Here is an 18151-nt window from a genome sequence, read left to right on the forward strand (position 1 = left end):
TGCAGGTGGTAGGGCGAGAAGATACAAGGAGCCTGGTCACTTCTTCCGTGACTGCATCTTGCTCATTTTCTGACTTTGAACCAATGTTGGAGGGAGGAGCATGCATAACATTTGGGGATTGGGAGAAAATTTCCTATCAGATATGGTCAAATTTTTCTTTGAAATAATTGGCCAGATTTTCAGCGCTGAGGTCGGTGGTCGAGGCCTGTGCTGTTTGATTAAGGAGAGAATGAAAAGTGTCATAGAGGTGTTCAGGATTATTGGACAGTAAGATGATGAAGTTGTTAAAGTTGGTTTGTTTGGAGAGGTGAAGGGCGGAGTTATAGGTTTTAAGCATAAATTTATAATGGATGAAATCTTCGGCCAGGTTAGATTTTCAACACAGCCGTTCAGCGCACCTGGAGCACCGCTAGAGAAAACGTGTTTGCGGCGTGTGCCAGGGTTGTTGCCATCTATGCCGAGTTGTTCTAAGTGTAGGAGGTGCGGCTTCATCCAGGGCGCATTACAATATTTCGTTATAGTGCTTCAGTGCAGGGTCAGGACATGAGAGGGAGGAGATTGGGGCCAATGATGATTGCAACGTTTTCATAAATCTCTGGGTGGAAAGTGGGGGTGTCATGAGTAGGGTTACAGTTCTTGACAGATAATGAAAGAAGGTTGTGGTTAGAGAGCGGAAGAGGAGAGTTAGTAAAGTCATGTACTGAGCATAGCCGGGAGAAGATCAGGTCCAGTGTGTTCCCGTCTTCATGTGTAGGAGAATTAGTAAGTTGTGAAAGGCCGAAGGAAAAGGTTAGCGATAAAAGATGAGCGAAAGATGGGGAAAGGGGATCGCCAATTGGGATGTTAAAGTCCCCCACGATGAGAGTGGGGATGTCACAAGATAGAAAATTTGGAAGCCAAGTGGAAGAGTGATCCAGAAACTGATGGGAGGTGCCTGGAGGGTGATACATACATGCCAGTCACAGGGAGAAAGGCCGGTAGAGTCTGACAGTCTGCACCTCAAAAAGAAGGGAAGATAAGGGAGGGGTACTGGGGGGAAAAAGTGCATTTTGTTGAAAGGAGCAGACCAACACCTCCGCCTGATCTGTTGTTAGTTCTCGGGGTATGAGAGAAGTGTAGGCCACCATATGAGAGAGAGAGCAGCAGCGGCGGTGGTATCCGACTGCTGGATCCATGTTTCAGTGAGAACAAGAAGGTTGAGGGAATTGAGAGGAAAAAGTCATGGATGTAGGAGAGTTTATTACATGCTGACTGCACATTTCAAAGGGCACAATTGAAAGAGACAGAAGGCATGCAAGGAATATTAATGAGGTTAGCAGGGTTTCTGAATGTAGCAGGGAAAGGGTTCTACTAAGTACTCAAGATGCAGCTCATGAAGGGATGGAATCATTCTTGGATGGCAGGAGTCATTAAATGTGCAATTTTGTGGTGAATTTAGAGAAACCACATGTTATATTAGTTGTGTTGAGCTTTTTATATTGTTCTTGTTTCATTAGTTTATTGCAAACAGCAAAACGTTTGTAAGTTTTGGAAATAAACGGAATTTGGAAAGGAAGTTGAATAATTTTTATTGCAACTATATGTATAATAATTACTTTTATATTTGGCAGCACTTTACAATGCACAGGGTACTTGTACAAATAAGACTTTTCCATAGAAAAAGCTTGGTTATTATTCAAGGCAGTTCATAAAATGGTAGAGACAGAATCTAAAAATAAAAAACAGAAAATCCCATTGTATGATTTTTGCATAATTAATTTGCATTTTATTGCATGATATAAGTATTTGATCACCCATCAACTAGAAAGAATTCTGCTGGTTTTTCTTTAAGAAGCCCTCCTACACTGCATTCATAACCTGTATTAATTACACCTACATTTCCCACATTCTGAACATGAAAAAGGCTTCTTCCCTGTGTGGGCTTTCTGGTGGCTATCAAGATACTCTTTCCGAATAAAACATTTCCCACATTCTGAACATGAAAAAGGCTTCTCCCCGGTGTGGGTTCTCTGATGTTTGAGAAGATTTGATTTGTCTGTAAAACATTTCCCACATTCTGAACATGAAAAAGGCTTCTCCCCTGTGTGGGTTTTCTGGTGGTTATTAAGATGCGCTTTCCGCATAAAACATTTCCCACATTCTGAACATGAATATGGCTTCTCCCCTGTGTGAGTTTTCACATGCTCAATAAGATTTGATCTCTGATAAAAACATTTCCCACATTCTGAACATGAAAAACGCTTCTCCTCTGTGTGGGTTCTCTGGTGTCGATCAAAATCCGCTTTCCGAATAAAACATTTCCCACATTCTGAACATGAAAAAGGCTTCTCCTCTGTATGGGTTTTCTGGTGGTTATTAAGATGCGCTTTCCGCATAAAACATTTCCCACATTCTGAACATGAATATGGTTTCTCCCCTGTGTGAGTTTTCACATGCTCAATAAGATTTGATCTCTGATAAAAACATTTCCCACATTCTGAACATGAAAAAGGCTTCTCCTCTGTGTGGGTTCTCTGGTGTCGATCAAGATCCGCTTTCCGAATAAAACATTTCCCACATTCTGAACATGAAAAAGGCTTCTCCCCTGTGTGGGTTTTCTGGTGGTTATCAAGGTGCTCTTTCCGAATAAAATATTTCCCACATTCTGAACATGAAAAAGGCTCCTTCCCTGTGTGGGTTTTCTGGTGGTTATCAAGATACTCTTTCCGAATAAAACATTTCCCACATTCTGAACATGAAAAAGGCTTCTCCCCGGTGTGGGTTCTCTGATGTTTGAGAAGATTTGATTTGTCTGTAAAACATTTTCCACATTCTGAACATGAATATGGCTTCTCCCCTGTGTGAATTCTCTGATGTATAACAAGATCTGATTTACGATTAAAACGTTTACAACATTCTGAACATGATAATGGCTTCACCCCTGAGTGAGCTCTCCGCTCCTTAGCTCCCTTTCTGTGCTCAACATTCTGTAATGAATCAGAAGATAGGACCACTTGATCATAAAATAGATCTTTTCTGTGACGGGCTGATGTTATATCTGAAGCAATGGCATGCTCTTCATATGTATCTGGTGTGATACCATGATCATCTGCTTTCAAATCTGAGGATATCATATGTCTTTCTGAGTTCATGGTAAAGGCATCTGCCAAGAATAAAACAAACATATTTGTAATAATGTAACTGTATATTTATATTGTTAATGTTATATTTATTAGGATTTCTATATGAAATAGCAAAATTCAGTTATTAACCAACTAAAAGTGTGATGCCAAAATAGATCTCAATCTATCGATAGAGCAAGATACTGATATTAGGACACTACACAGTTTTTCAGCAGTTTTCTGATTTCAGTGTTGATCCTTAAATGCACTTTAGCAGAGCAGGGCAGCGTGGTGAAGCAGGGCAGCGCGGTGGAGCAGGGCAGCACGGTGGGGCAGGGCAGCGCGGTGGAGCAGTATGGTAATGAACAGTAAAGCCCTGACATTAAACCAGATGCAAGCCTGAATTTATTAATTTATGTGCAATGACAATCTAAAATTATGTCATTCAGTCAAGGCGGAGTAGGAATTTTGTTACACAGCCACCATCTGCCTTTAGCAGTAGTGGCTGAGTGGCATTTAAATAGTTAGGTACACATTGCTTCCCCCCCATGAGTTATTATTGCAGCTGTGGGTCTGGTAAAGTCCCCCGTGGCTGCCATGTTGGTCCCCAGTGGCTCCCAATGCGCGGACTGTGTACAGAAGACACTGACTGTATGACTGTATGATGTCAGCCAGGTGCGTTTCATTCTGAAATTCTGCGGCGTTTTAGAGAAATTCATACTTTAATAGACTAGTCGGACAGGCGGGTTCCCGGCGGCTTCTCTCTGCCCGCTGTCTTAGATTGACAGGCCTCTGCCTACGTGATCTATTACTTGTATATGGGGAATTATTTTTGCATAACGAGCTGTGGTTTTTAATGGTGGTTTTTTTTGTGTTTTGGTCACTTTTTGATTTTTTTTTTATTATGCAGAATAAGCAAAAGCTGCAATTCTGACATAGTTTCTCATCTTTTTTTTAAGTCTGTTCATCGTGCTAGATAAATATGGAAATAGTTTTATACATGCAAGTTGTTATGGAAATGGTGATACCAAATATGCCAGGTTTGTTTTTTTTCTTTCAAATTAAGCTATTTTTTATTGCCAGCATTGGGCATTTGGGGATTTTTTTCTTGCATTGTTTAACACTTTTTTTATAGACTTTATTTACAGAATAATATAATTAATTATTGAGATAATACAGTGCAGAACCAGAAAATTGCACCCAGCATTTCAATTTTTGTTCTCAGATTCTTCATTGTAAAGTCTTACCGATAACAGGATTATGACCGCACCATGAGAGAGGGGATCCGCCCTTCAAGGACAGGAAACCTGCAGGCTTAAAAGGTTGGCACCTCTCCTCCACACCAGTTGGATTACAGAGCACGATAGGACCTCCACTGGTTGTTGCCAAAACACAAATCTTACCCGCACCACAAATCACAACTAAAACTGTGAACTTATAAACACTAGTGAAAGAAGTGCTCACACACACGTGACGGGAGGGATTATAAGAGTGCTGTCATGGGTTCCGAAAAAACACATTACTGGTAAGTAACTAAGATTCACCCATGACAGCACCATGACAGAATTATAGAGAAAATTAAGAATTTAGGGAGGGACCACAGCCTGGAGCACCCTTCTTTCAAAGGTGAGGCCACGCCATCAAATGAAAATTGGCTACTCGTGGATGGTGAATTGGCCCCAGAGAGGAGATTTGGAATCTGCGGGAGGACCCACGAGTCGGTGACAGATATTGTCCTCAACCATGAAAAGCCCCTGACATGATGACTCTGTAGGAACGCAAGGAGTCTTCTTACTGCCAACTCAACTGCAAGTAATTCCTTCAACTTTGAGGAAAAAACTCTCTCATCCCCTTGTCCAAAAGCCCTGGTTTACTACGTCTTCTGGATGAGCCCCCCAATCCCTGTGACTCACATCCGTGGTGAACAACTGTGTGACTTTATTTACCCAGAGAGCCCACCTGGACAGATTAGTGACATTCAGCCACCAAAGGAGGGACTGCACTGACATTGGAGATAGCGTCAACCTTCATTCCAGGTGTCCTCTAAAGGAAATGTCATTTCTTAACACATCCTACTGCAAGGCTCTAGTATGGAACTGGGCTCACAAGACTGCCGGAATGCATGAAGTTAGAAACCTAGAAGGGACACAGCGCTTCTTCTAAGGGACAGGATGGGGAATTTCAGGGCCCTTAACATCTGGCCTCGGATCTTTTATTTTTTATCGCCTGGGAAATTATACTCCTGCACCTCTGAGTCCAGCAGAAGCCCAAAATACTCCTGTATTTTTAGGGGCTCTATCTTTGACTTTTTAAGGTTCAATAGCCAACCTAAACATTCTTAGGTGGATATCACCTCCTGTAACTGACTAGTGCAATGCCGGGTCGAATTGCCTACAACCAGAAAATTATACAAATACGGTATAGTCAATACATTCTTCTCCCGGAGATGGGCCATCACCTCTTCTGGGAAGAGTAACTTTATTGCAGATTTTACACATTCCATTTTGAATGAAAGGATTCTCAGGAATTTAATAAATCCCTTCAAATTTATTATCATCTTGAAAGAGCAGTCTGGTTTCTTGATTAGAAAGAGAGGGGATTAAAACCCCTTCCCTCTTTCTGACACTGAAACTTCTAATAGGACAGCCTTCTGTACCAGCTGAGACTTCGGCCTCTGGGGCCCGTTGCCCTGCTGACAAAGACCTAGAGGGTATTGCCACGAATCTTCCATGCGGGATTGAGCGGAACTCCATTTCTAGACCGGATTTTATCAGGCCGAGAATCCAACTGTTTCCCAATATTTTTTCCCAGGCCGGGAAGAAGGACGAAAGTCTCCCCCCACCTGGGCTGGAAATCACTGACTTTTCGGAATCCTGGGAGGAGGTTCCGAACATGAAGCTGCTACCTTTTCTTCTATGATCTTTCCATTTGTCTTGATCTGTGGAGGTCTTCCAACGAGTGAACCTTCTTTTCCGGAATGATCGCTTGTAGGCTGGGATGGACAAGTTAGGATATCCCTTTTTAGCATTGCCAGCCTTTTCCAAAGCTGAGCCAAACAGGTGTTCCCCCTCACATGGAATGGCACACAGTTTCATTCTAGCCTGGAGTTTCCCTGGCCAACATTTTAACCATAAGTGTTTGAAATGGCTGTGGATTTTGACGCTAAACAAACTTGAATCAGCCGAAGCGAAGATAGAAAAGCTGCAGCCCCTCGCATAAGTGGGACAGTGGCCAAGATATTGTATCTTGACATTGTGTCTTTTAACTGGGTTTCCAGATGATCCAACCAGATGATTAAGGATCTGGCTGCACATGTAGCAGCCATTGTTGGCTTTAAAGCACCAGTCAACATCTCCCATGTACATCTAAGCCGCTTTTGCTATGGCCGCATCCAGTTTTGGGGCTTTGTCCCCGTTTGACAAGGAAGGCTCATCCAAGGGAAATCTCCTCTTAATTGATGGGGGAAGGGAGCCTCTCTTTTCAGATCTTTTCTATTCCCTCTAAATTAGGGGGCAGATTTTTTCATACCTATGCTTTTTTTGGTCCAAGCCTCCAAACATAATGTCCTGAACTGATTTCTCGAGTTTTGACTCGACTATCCCCATTGTGGTCCAAACTGCCTTTACGAGTTTGTCCATCTCATCTATAGGAAAACAAAGAATGCCAACGTTACCGTCTGAGGAGAATTCATCATCATTATTTGAAACGCTAGACACATGTAACCCCGGGACCACTGGCTAGCCCTTTTTGCTCTTCTTACCTCTATGAACGTCTTCCTGGGAAAGGAATTTAAGGGACTTCCGCCATGATAATTGATCTTAAATCGGTGGCAGAGTTAGTGGTCTCCTCCGCTACTGTCTGCTCTATACAAGACTGGCAAAGTTTTTTTTTGGTTGGAGTCAGGCAATAGATTTCTGCAAAGCGCACACTCCTTGTGCTTAGACTTTGCTGTACACTTCTTTCCCTGGCAATAACTGCCAAAAAAGGGAAAGGCTACATCACTGAGTGAACTTTCACAAAGATCACTTACCAGTGTGAGGCAATCAAATAGTACGAGGTTTAAAGGGGAACCCACCTCAGCCAAAAGACCATCTCTAGAGGCCGAAAACTCGTCTACTTTCCTGGAGCTCCTCTGTCTGGATTTGCCACTGCCTGCAGACCTCTGTCTCTCACAGATACTGCCACCAAAACTACTGCTACGGGGTCGACGCTGTTCCGCCTGCTTCTGGGGCTTCTTATCAGGCTGCTGCTGCTCAGTGATATCCATTATTCTGGAGGGAACAATGCGCAAGGAAGTACCGATCCATGCTCCTGCCGTCATTTAGATGCCGGAGAAACGCTATTCCCCACCTCTCCAGGCCCTTCCGGAACCACCGGTTCCCACAGAGTTCCGGTCAAGTGGCTCACGCTTCATCCAGGAATGCCCCAGTTGTGCAATCTGGGCACGCCCCGGCCGCTGCTAACATGCTGTTCAGGCGCATACTGACATCGAACACGCCTTCTTCGCATCAGAGAGGCGCGCCTTCAGACCGGAAAACGCCAGCTGACGTGAATTCCAAGGAAGCACTGCACATGCTGCTGCCCTGTATCTCACTTCCAGGTGTGTGCCAACACCCGATGAGCCACGCTATCCTCTCCCAGGATGCTGCTCACCTGCGCCCACACACAACCGTGAAAGTCCTCCTGGACCTACCGTGGCGCTTCTAGGGACCCTGCACTGGGAGAGGCAGGGAAAATACCGTTGTCTGAACCGTCCGTCTGGGCCTGGGAGAATGATCTTCCGGTATAAAGGTTCCCTCATCAAGGACAGGAAAACAACTGATCTGTGGGAGAGGTGCTGCCCTTTTAAGCCTGTGGGTATCCTGTCCTTGAAGGACGAATCCCCTCTCTCGTGGTGCTGTCATGGGTGATCGATAAAATTCATTTTATATAATTCATCAATTATATTTTATTTTACATAATGCATCAGTGGCGCCCCTGCGGGTTCAGTCGCCACAGAGGTACTGCATCTCACACAGAGATGTGGTATCTCACGCTCAGGTAAGGAAAGAGTACTGCCCGGGACCCTAACACCTGCATCCAACACTACACTACTCCAGACCGGCAGGAGGGGCAAGATGCGTCGCTTCCTGCTGAGCCCTGTCCCTGGCTGGAGCGAGGGGAACCAAAGTCAGGGGGAACCATGTAGTGGGTGTGGGTGGAGGAAGAAGTTCAGGGGAGCACTTGTTAGGGATAGTCTATAGAGAGAAGCCATCTTGAAGAGATCAGGTCAGTCAGAAGAGGCCAGTGAGAGGAGCAGGAGCTCTAATCTGGAGGAGGGCCTAGCCAGAGAGGCCCAAGGCTGGAGAGAGAGAAAGGAGCAGGAAAGGCTCCAGAAACGTGGAAGGGACCCCAGGGGTACAGGTAGTGCTGGATGCCACCCGTACGCCCGAATCTGCCAAGAGGTGGAGGGGTCAGGTCGCACAGAGGGGACCGGTCCCTAAATTAACAGAGTTTTTTAAGCCACAACTAGGAAACCGGAGGCTGCAGTATTTCAGGTACTGTAGCCACAAGCCACATCTAATCACCAGAAAGGTGGCCATAGAGGACCCAGGGGACAGAGAAGACGTCGCCCGGCAAGATCCACGGCCACTGGCCCGATACACTGGGTGTGAGGTGCAGGGAGACGGCCAGAAGGAACACACAGAAGGGGGTCCCGTTACGTACTCCGGAGAGACCTGGGAGTTTGCTGAACCCCTCCCTGAGTAAGCACAGAACGCCTTGGGAAGTTACTCTAGTACTGGTAACTGGAAGTCTAAGAAACCGTGAGTAAACCCTGAGGACTGCACCTTACTGTCTCTGTGATCATTATCTGCGCCATCCTCTACACTACACCATAACATCAACATCTACACTGCCCTGGAGCTTAGCTCTACCTGTGGAGAGCTATACCAACTCTGCTGCATTACCAACAGCTCCAGAGGACCTGCTCCGCAGCGGTGGCTCCCTTTAGCCGCATACCACAGGTGGCGTCACGAACCGTATCTAAGAACTATAAATCCCCTGTAAATAAATATTCCCCTTTTGATTGACTGCCCTGGGTCACGGACCGGATCACCGCCACTGTGACATCTCCCCTAGCAATGACCGGCCCGGCACCGTGTACCCCACGGCCCAGGGGGCGCGTCACATCTAGTAGTGCGGGCCTAGGTAAAATAGGAAGCAGGTCAGTGAAGGCACAGTGAGCTGTCATAAGAACATACAGATGAATATGTAAGCAGCGCACCAGATAGAGCGCCTCCCACAAGCCGCCCCGAAGCATAGCATTATCTCCAAACTGAAAGTAAAGATTACACAAGAACCACAAGATTTCATCAACCAAGGTATCATATTAACCCCTTAACAACATCTGACGTACTAATACGCGTCTGTGCCCTGGGACTTAAGAGCCAGACCCGTATTAGTACGTCATGGCGATTGCGCGCGCACACAGGCTGTGCGGGGCGCGATCGCCGCCGGGTGTCAGCTGATTGTCACAGCTGACACCCGGTACTATGTGCAGGGAGCGGTCCTGCACCGCTCCCAGCACATTAACCCCCGCGATGCTGCGATCAAAGTCGATCGAAGTCGATCGCGGCATTGCGGGAGCAAGGGGAGGTGATCGGCGATACTCACCTCCTCTTCCGGCTTCCAGCGCAGTCTGCAAAGGCTTCCCGGGTGTTGCCATGACGACCCGATGTCGTCATGACAACATCCGGGTCACCAGAGAGCAGGAAGATTGCTTGGACATGCGCAGTGCATCTCCAAGCAATCTTCACACTGTGCACTTCTGACAGCCTGCATGGCATAGGGATGGTGCTGCAATCCTGTGCCATGCAGGCGATCAGAAAAAAAAAAGTGAAAGTCCCAGAGTCGGACAAAGTAATAAAGTGTATAAACTGTGTGAAAGTGGAAAAAAAAAAAAAAAAATAATGTGCAAAAATATAAAAAAAAAATAATACACCAAAAATAAAAATATAATGTACCCATCAATAAATATTATTATAAAAAAAAAAACAACAATAAAAGTACACATATTTGGTATCGCCGCATCCGGAACAACCTGACCTATAAAACTGTCCCACTAGTTAACCCCTTCAGTGAACACGGTAAAAAAAAAAAAAAAAAAAAAACGAAGCAAAAAACAATGCTTTATCACCATACCGCCAAACAAAAAGTGGAATAACACGCGATCAAAAAGACGCATATAAATAAAAATGGTACCGCTGAAAACGTCATCTCGTCCCACAAAAAACAAGCCGCCATACAGCTCCATCAGCCGAAAAATAAAAAAAGTTATAGCTCTCAGAATAAAGCGATGCTAATTAATATTTTTTTCTATAAAATAGCTTTTATTGTGTATAAGCGCCAAAACATAGAAAAATGATACAAATGTGGTACCGCTGTAAACGTACTGACCCGAAGAATAAAGCTACCTCATCAATTTTACCACACGCGGAACAGAATAAAAAAAAAATAAAAAAAACAATTCCTGAATTGTTGGTTTTTGTTTATTCTGCCTCCCAAAAATCGGAATAGAAAGCGATCAAAAAATGTCACGTGCCTGAAAATGGCACCAATAACAACGTCAAGTCATCCCGCAAAAAACGAGCCGTCACATGACTGTCTGCCAAAATCTGGAAAAATTATAGCTCTCAAAATATGGCGATGCAAGAACTAGATTTTACAAAAAATGCGTCTTTTAGTGTGTGACAGCTGTCAGTCATAAAAACCCCATATGATTCTGGCATTGCTGTAATCACACCGACCCAAAGAATAAAGTCATCTAATCACTTATACCGCACAAGGAACGGCATCAAAAATAAACTCTTGGGTTAGGATTGGGCTAGGGTTAGGGCTGGGTTTGGGGCTAGGGTTGTGCTGGGGTTAGGGCTGGGTTTGGGGCTAGGGTTGTGCTGGGGTTAGGGCTGGGTTTGGGGCTAGGGTTGTGCTGGGGCTAGGGTTGTGCTAGGGTTAGGGCTGGGGTTGGGATTTTTTTCAAAAGTAAGAAAAAAAGATGACGATATGGCGACTAGTGTTGAGAGCAAGTGCTTGCTACTTGAGTTTGCATCGGGTGCTCTGGTATGCATTGAGTATCGTGGGTATTTGAGTGACATGCTCGAGTCTCTGCCCCATATGCTTCGCGGCCAAAAAACTTTACGGGGATTGCCTGCCATGCACGAGCGATCCCCGCATGTTTTTTTTTGGGTGTCTAATAACCGTGAAACATGCGGAGCAGGGACTCGAGCATGTCACTCGAGCACATGCTGTACATGGTGCATACCTGAGTACCCGATGCAAACTCAAGTAGCGAGCACTTGCGCTCAAGAATAATGACAACTTATTCAATATGATGACCTAATGTAAACAAATTCTGTGCTGTACCTCTGGGTTCAAAATGTTCACTATACACCTTAATAAAATCCTTGAGGGGTATAGTTTCCAAAATGGGGACACTTGTGGGGGAGCTCCACTGTTTAGGCACATCACGGGCTCTCCAAATGCGACATGGTGTCCGCTAACAAATTGAATGGAAAATCGGCTCAAATTGTTAGCGGATGCCATGTTGCGTTTGGAGAGCCCCTGTGTGCCCAAACATTGGAGCTCCCCCACAAGTGACCCCATTTTGGAAACTAGACCCCCCAAGGCACCTATCTAGATGCATAGTGAGCACTTGGAACCCCCAGGTTCTTCACAAATTGATTCGTAAAAATGAAAAAAAAAACACTTTTTCATTTTTATGAATCAATTTGTGAAGCACCTGGGGTTCCAAGTGCTCACTATGAATCTAGATAGGTGCCTTGGGGGGTCTAGTTTCCAAAATGGGGTCACTTGTGGGGGAGCTCCAATGTTTGGGCACACAGGGACTCTCCAAATGCAACATGATATCCGCTAACAAATTGTCGGCTCAAATTGTTAGCGGACACCATGTTGCGTTTGGCGAGCCCCTGTGTGCCCAAACTTTGGGGCCCCCCCACAAGTGACACCATTTTGGAAACTAGACCCCCCAAGGCACCTATCTAGATGTATAGTGAGCACTTGGAACCTCTAGGTGCTTCACAAATTGATTCGTAAAAATGAAAGAGTGTTTTTTTTTTTCACTTTTTCATTTTTACGAATCAATTTGTGAAGCAGCTGGGGGTTCCAAGTGCTCACTATGCATCTAGATATGTGCCTTGGGGGGTCTAGTTTCCAAAATGGGGTCACTTGTGGGGGAGCTCCAAAGTTTGGGCACACAGGGGCTCTCCAAACACAACATGGCGTCCGCTAATTATTCAAGCAAATTTTACAATCAAAAAGTCAAATGGTGCTCCTTCCCTTCCGAGCCCTGCCGTGCGCCCAAACAGTGTTTTTTCCCCAAATATTGGGTATCTGCGTGCCCAGGGGAAATTGCACAACAAATTTTGGGGTCCATTTTTTCTTGTTACCCCTGTGAAAATAAAAAAAATTGGGTCTAAAGTAACATTTTTGTGAAAAAAGTTAAATGTTCATTTTTTTCTTCCACATTCAAAAAATTCCTGTGAAGCACCTGAAGGGTTAATAAAGTTCTTGAATGTGGTTTTGAGCACCTTGAGGAGTGCAGTTTTTAGAATGGTGTCACTTTTGGGTATTTTCTGTCATAAAGACCTCTCAAAGTGACTTCAAATGTGATGTTGTCCCTAAAAAAATGGTTTTGTAAATTTTGTTGGAAAAATGAGAAATCGCTGGTCAACTTTTAACCCTTATAGCTCCCTAACAAAAAAAAATTTTGGTTCCAAAATTGTGCTGATTTAAAGTAGACATGTGGGAAATGTTATTTATTAACTCTTTTGTGTGACATATCGCTCTGATTTCAGGGCTTAAAAATTCAAATTTTGAAAATTGCAAAATTTTCGCCAAATTTCAGTTTTTTTTCACAAAATTTTTTTTTCCACAATCATGAAGTACAATATGTCATGAAAAAACAATCTCAGAATCAGGGGGATCCGTTGAAGCGTTCCAGAGTAATTACCTCATAAAGTGACAGTGGTCAGAATTGTAAAAATTGGCCCGGTCATTAACGTGCAAACCACCCGTGGGGCTTAAGGGGTTAACCAGTGTAATGTCGCCCACCAGACAGTGTATGTAGCTTGCTGAGCACAATCCTGCTGACAGGTGCGCTTTAAGTTTACGAAAATCTGAAAATTTGTCCGAAAATTTACAAAATTTTGCAATTTTCTAAATTTGAATTTTCATGCCCTTAAATCAGAGAAATATGTTACACAAAATAGTTAATAAATAACATTTGTCATATGTCAACTTTACATCAGCACAATTTTGGAACCAAATTTATTTTTTGGGTTAGGAAGTTATAAGGGTTAATAGTTGACCAGCGATTTCTCATTTTCCCAACAAAATTTACAAAACCATTTTATTAGGGACCACATCACATTTGAAGTCATTTTGAGGGGCCTTTATGACAGAAAATACCTAAAAGTGACACCATTCTAAAAACTGCACCCCTCAAGGTGCTCAAAACCACATTCAAAAAGTTTATTAACCCTTCAGGTGCTTCACAGGAATTTTTGGAATGTGGAAGAAAACAATGAACATTTAACTTTTTTTCACAAAAATGTTAATTTAGACTCAAATTTATTTATTTTCGCAAGGGTGACTGGAAAAAAAATTGACCGCAAAATTTGTTGTGCAATTTTTCCTGAGCACGCATATACCCCATATGTGGGGGAAAACCACTATTTGGGCGCACGAATTGAAGATGCGCCATTTGACTTCTTGAATGTAAAATTTGCTTAAATAATTAGCAGATGCCATGTCGCGTTTGGAGAGTCCCTGAAGTGCCGAAACAGTGGAAACTGCCCACAACGGACCCCATTTTGGAAACTAGACCCCTCAAGGAACTTCTCTAGATGTGTGGTGAACACCCTGAACCCCCAAGGTGTTTCACAGAAGTTTATAACGTAAAGCCGTGAAAATAAAAAAAAAAAAAACCTTTTTCCACAAAAATGATCTTTTAGCCCCAATTTTTTTATTTTCACAAGAGTGAGAGGAGAAAATTGACCCCAAAAACTGTTGTGCAATTTCTTCTGAGTACGCAGATACCCCATATATGGGGAAAATACACTGCGTGCACGGCAGGGTTCAGAAGGAGAGGAGCACTGTGTGACTTTTTGAACTCAAAATTGGCTGGAATCAATATTCCTATATAGTGGAAACCCCCCAAGTGACCCCATTTTGAAAACTAGACCCCTTAAGGATTTTATCAAGGGGTATGGTGAACATTTTGAACCCAGAGGTACGACACAGAATTTAATAACATTAGGTCATCATATTGAATAAGTTGTCATTAGTCTTGAGTGCAAGTGCTCGTTACTTGAGTTTGCATCGGGTACTCGGCTATGCGCCATGTATCGCGGGTGCTCGAGTGACATGTGCGAGTCCCCGGCCCGCATGTTTCACGGTTGTTAAGACACCCAAAAAAACATGTGGGGATCGCTCGTGCATGGCAGGCAATCCCCGCAATGTTTTTTTGGCCACAAAGCATATGGGGCAGAAACTCGAGCATGTCACTAGAGCACCTGCTATACTCGGTGTATACCCGAGCACCCGATGCAAACTCAAGTAACGAGCACTTGTGCTCAACACTAGTCATCATTTTTTTCTTTACTTCTAAAAAAATCATAACCCTAACACAGCCCTAACCCTAACACAACCCTAACCCTAACACAACCCTAACCCTAACACAAACCTAACCCTAGCATAACCCTAACTCTAGAGTTTATTTTTTTCACCGCTCCTCGTGCGATATAAGTGATTAGACAACTTTATTCTTAAGGTCGGTGCGATTACAGCGATACCAGATTCATATCGGGTTTCTATATTTGGCAGCTGTCACCCCCTAAAGCGCAGGAAAATAATTTTTCCATATTTCGGCTGAAGAGTCATGTAACGGCTTGTTTTTTGCGGCACAAGTTGACGCTTTTCTTGGTTCCGTTTTCGGGCATGTGACATTTTCTGATCGCTTTCTATTCTGATTTTTGGGAGGCAGAATAAGCAAAAACCAACAATTCAGGAATTGCTTTTTGTTTTTTTTAAGCCATTCGGCGTGTGGTAAAATGTATTCTTCGGGTCAGTACGTTTACAGCGGTACCACATTTATATTGTTTTTTAAGGTTTGGGGCTTTTATATAATAAAAACTATTTTATAGAAAAAAATATTTTTTTGCATCGCTTATTCTGAGGGCTATAACTTTTATTTTTCGGCTGATGGAGCTGTATGGTGGCTTGTTTTTTGCAGGACAAGATGAGGTTTTCAGCAGCACTATTTTTAATAACATTCGTCTTTTTGATCACGTTTTATTTCATTTTTTGTTTGGCAGTATGATGATAAAGCATCATTTTCTTCGTTTTTTATTTTTTGACTGTGTTTACTAAAGGGGTTAACTAGTGGGACAGTTTTATAGGTCAGGTCGTTCCGGATGTGATGATACCAAATGTGTGTACTTTTAATGTTTTTTTTTTTTTTTTTATAATAATATTTATTTATGGGCACAGTATATTTTTATTTTTTCATTATTTTTAATTTTTTAAAATATTTTTATTTTATTTTTCCCCACTTTCTGGCACTTTTTTAATTACTTTTACACTTTGTCCCACTATGGGACTTTCACTTTTTGCAGCCTGATCACTTGCATAGCATAGAGATGCAGGAGCATCTCTGTGCTATGCAGGCTGTCAGTCCTGCACTGGCACAAGTTAGTTAGAACGTGACAGAGAACGATCTAACTAACTTGCTGATGCCTGGTGACCCGGATGTCGTCATGACGACATCAGGTCACCACGGCAACTACCGGACCCAGCAGACACAGCGCGGGATCCCGGATACAAGGTAAGAGGGGTTACCTCCCCTTGCTCCCGGAATGATGCAATCAACTTTGATCGCAGCATTTTGGGGGTTAATGTGCCGCTGTGGGACCGCTCCTGGCACATATTACCGGGTGTTAGCCATAAGGCCCAGGGCACAGGGACGTACTATTACTGACATTGTCAGTAGGGGGTTAATAAACAATTAATATAAAGATTACAAATCCGGACAGGACACAGATTATTACATGTAATACAATTTTTTTTAATCTGTGACTTCTCTACATTTAGTGGTCACTACTCACCTGGGTAGTCATATGTAGGAATCTCCTCTTTACACTGCTCATCACCCCTCACATATGTCTCTGTAGTATTAATATGGGTCAGATCTTCACCCTGAAACAAATATTGTAAAAGTCACAGACAGATGGAGAAATCACATCTATGATCAGTTCTAATCCTGCTATCTCCACCGTTCTCATTACACAAGTATAAAACATATAATACTGGTGGATAAAACAAGACTGAGCACAAGACCTTCACAGCCATCTACACATCATAGGGGAGATCTCATGACACCTTCTCTCCTTCTACCTGATGATCCTGAGGAACATTGGGATCTTCTTGTTTACAGTCCTGTGGAAGAAGAGGATGGGGACATCTCTCTGGTGTTGTCCTCTTACTGGATAGATCTGGAGGAAACACATACAGGGACTGAATTCATTCTTTACATACAGATAATTATAGGCCATGTGTATTTAGTGCTGTCTATTACCTGGTGATTTGAGGGGCTGGGGAACCTCGACAATGACGTCCTTGTACAGATCTTTATGTCCTTCTAAATACTCCCACTCCTCCATGGAGAAATAGACAGTGACATCCTGACACCTTATAGGAACCTGACACATACAATGATACAGTCATCCCCCCGATCTCTTCATAGCGTTACTGTATAATATCCCAGCAGTGTCACCTCTCCAGTCAGCAGCTCAATCATCTTGTAGGTGAGATCTAGGATATTCTGGTCATTGATGTCCTCATCTATCAGGGGGTGAGGTGGAGGCCCCGTGATTGGGCTCAGGGGTCTTCCCCATCCCTCAGACACAGGGTCCTGACAGCGCTCACTAGAGGTCTTCTTCACTACTGTGTAATCCTGGTTATGGAGAGACACATTAATAAATCTCACTCCAGACATTTCCAGAGTCCTCACCTCTCCAGTTCTGTCCATCTGTTATTCCCATAGATAAGAATGATGTAATGTGACGCCATCAAAATCTCTCACCTCTCCAGTAAGACGGAAGAGGATCTCTAGGGTGAGGTGTAATATCCTCTCCGCCATCTTCTTCTTGTCCTTCTCCATCCACTAAGGTTTAAGGTAAATTTTCTAGAAGATAGAAGATAATGATGAACAACTCGCTGTTCACACGTTCAGTTTTTTCAGCTTCTTTTAACCCCTTCAGGTTTCTAAAACAGTTAGAAGAAGTGACCTGAAAACAGCAGATAAGACCCCAAAGTCCTGTCAGGTGGCACTCTGCTCTGAGGCCAGAGATGGGCATTATAGTGAGGTCACAGGACTCCGTCTGTTATTAGGGAGATTCACATTAAGGAGAAAAGTAAAAGGATCGTTCAATAATGACCTCAATATGAAGCGTGTGATCCAGGGAGCGGCTGCTGGAGACGTCTGGAGGAGCCTTCATTACATGAAGAACACGAGAAGAAGACGACGTCCAAGAGACCGAAGCCGAATCCTGCGAGAGAGTAATGGAGACGGCACCGACCTCCACCTGCAGAGCGGCCACCACATATATGGCTGCTCTGTGCGCACAGGACCTGTGATGAGGTCACAGGAGGGGAGGAGTCAGGGGTCACATGATCAGGGGCCTCAGTGGATGCAGGACTCTGCTGTGCTGGTTGTCATGGTGCTGGATGAGCTGAAGTTTATGTGTGGGGTCAGGAGGGGTTTACAGTGTGGATGTAGCAGAGACGCGTGTGCACGAGGTGTACGGAGCGGAGCCGCGCGTGTACGAGGTGTACGGAGCGGAGCCGCGCGTGTACGAGGTGTACGGAGCGGAGCCGCGTGTGTACGAGGTGTACGGAGCGGAGCCGCGCGTGTACGAGGTGTACGGAGCGGAGCCGCGTGTGTACGAGGTGTACGAGGTGTACGGAGCAGAGCCACGCGTGTACGAGGTGTA

General features: G+C 44.0%; 1 protein-coding gene across 1 annotated transcript; it reads right to left on the minus strand.

Annotated features, from left to right (window-relative positions):
• Window positions 1-1193: 1193 nt before the first annotated feature.
• Window positions 1194-17793, minus strand: LOC141192228 (uncharacterized). Its single transcript, XM_073661719.1, has 7 exons — window positions 17597-17793; window positions 17242-17343; window positions 16933-17112; window positions 16735-16858; window positions 16554-16651; window positions 16265-16355; window positions 1194-3142 (listed from the first exon to the last, which is right to left on the minus strand). Exons 2-7 carry the CDS (start codon window positions 17317-17319, stop codon window positions 1863-1865), a joined length of 1851 nt encoding a protein of 616 aa, XP_073517820.1. The 5' UTR covers window positions 17320-17343; window positions 17597-17793; the 3' UTR covers window positions 1194-1862.
• Window positions 17794-18151: the final 358 nt, after the last annotated feature.

Source organism: Phyllobates terribilis, unplaced genomic scaffold (genome assembly GCF_046119375.1).
Source record: "Phyllobates terribilis strain yellow unplaced genomic scaffold, ASM4611937v1 Scaffold_56__1_contigs__length_8794411, whole genome shotgun sequence".
Taxonomy (NCBI): domain Eukaryota; kingdom Metazoa; phylum Chordata; class Amphibia; order Anura; family Dendrobatidae; genus Phyllobates; species Phyllobates terribilis.

Bases quoted from the DNA above. Each gene is read 5' to 3' on its own strand.
- LOC141192228 (XM_073661719.1), bottom strand. From the start codon at position 17,319: ATGGAGAAGGACAAGAAGAAGATGGCGGAGAGGATATTACACCTCACC. The intron at 16,356-16,553 runs GTAGAAGGAGAG...TATTTGTTTCAG, and splicing joins ATGTTCCTCAGGATCATCAG to GGTGAAGATCTGACCCATAT. The intron at 3,143-16,264 runs GTGAGTAGTGAC...TATTCTTGGCAG, and splicing joins TCCTACATATGACTACCCAG to ATGCCTTTACCATGAACTCA.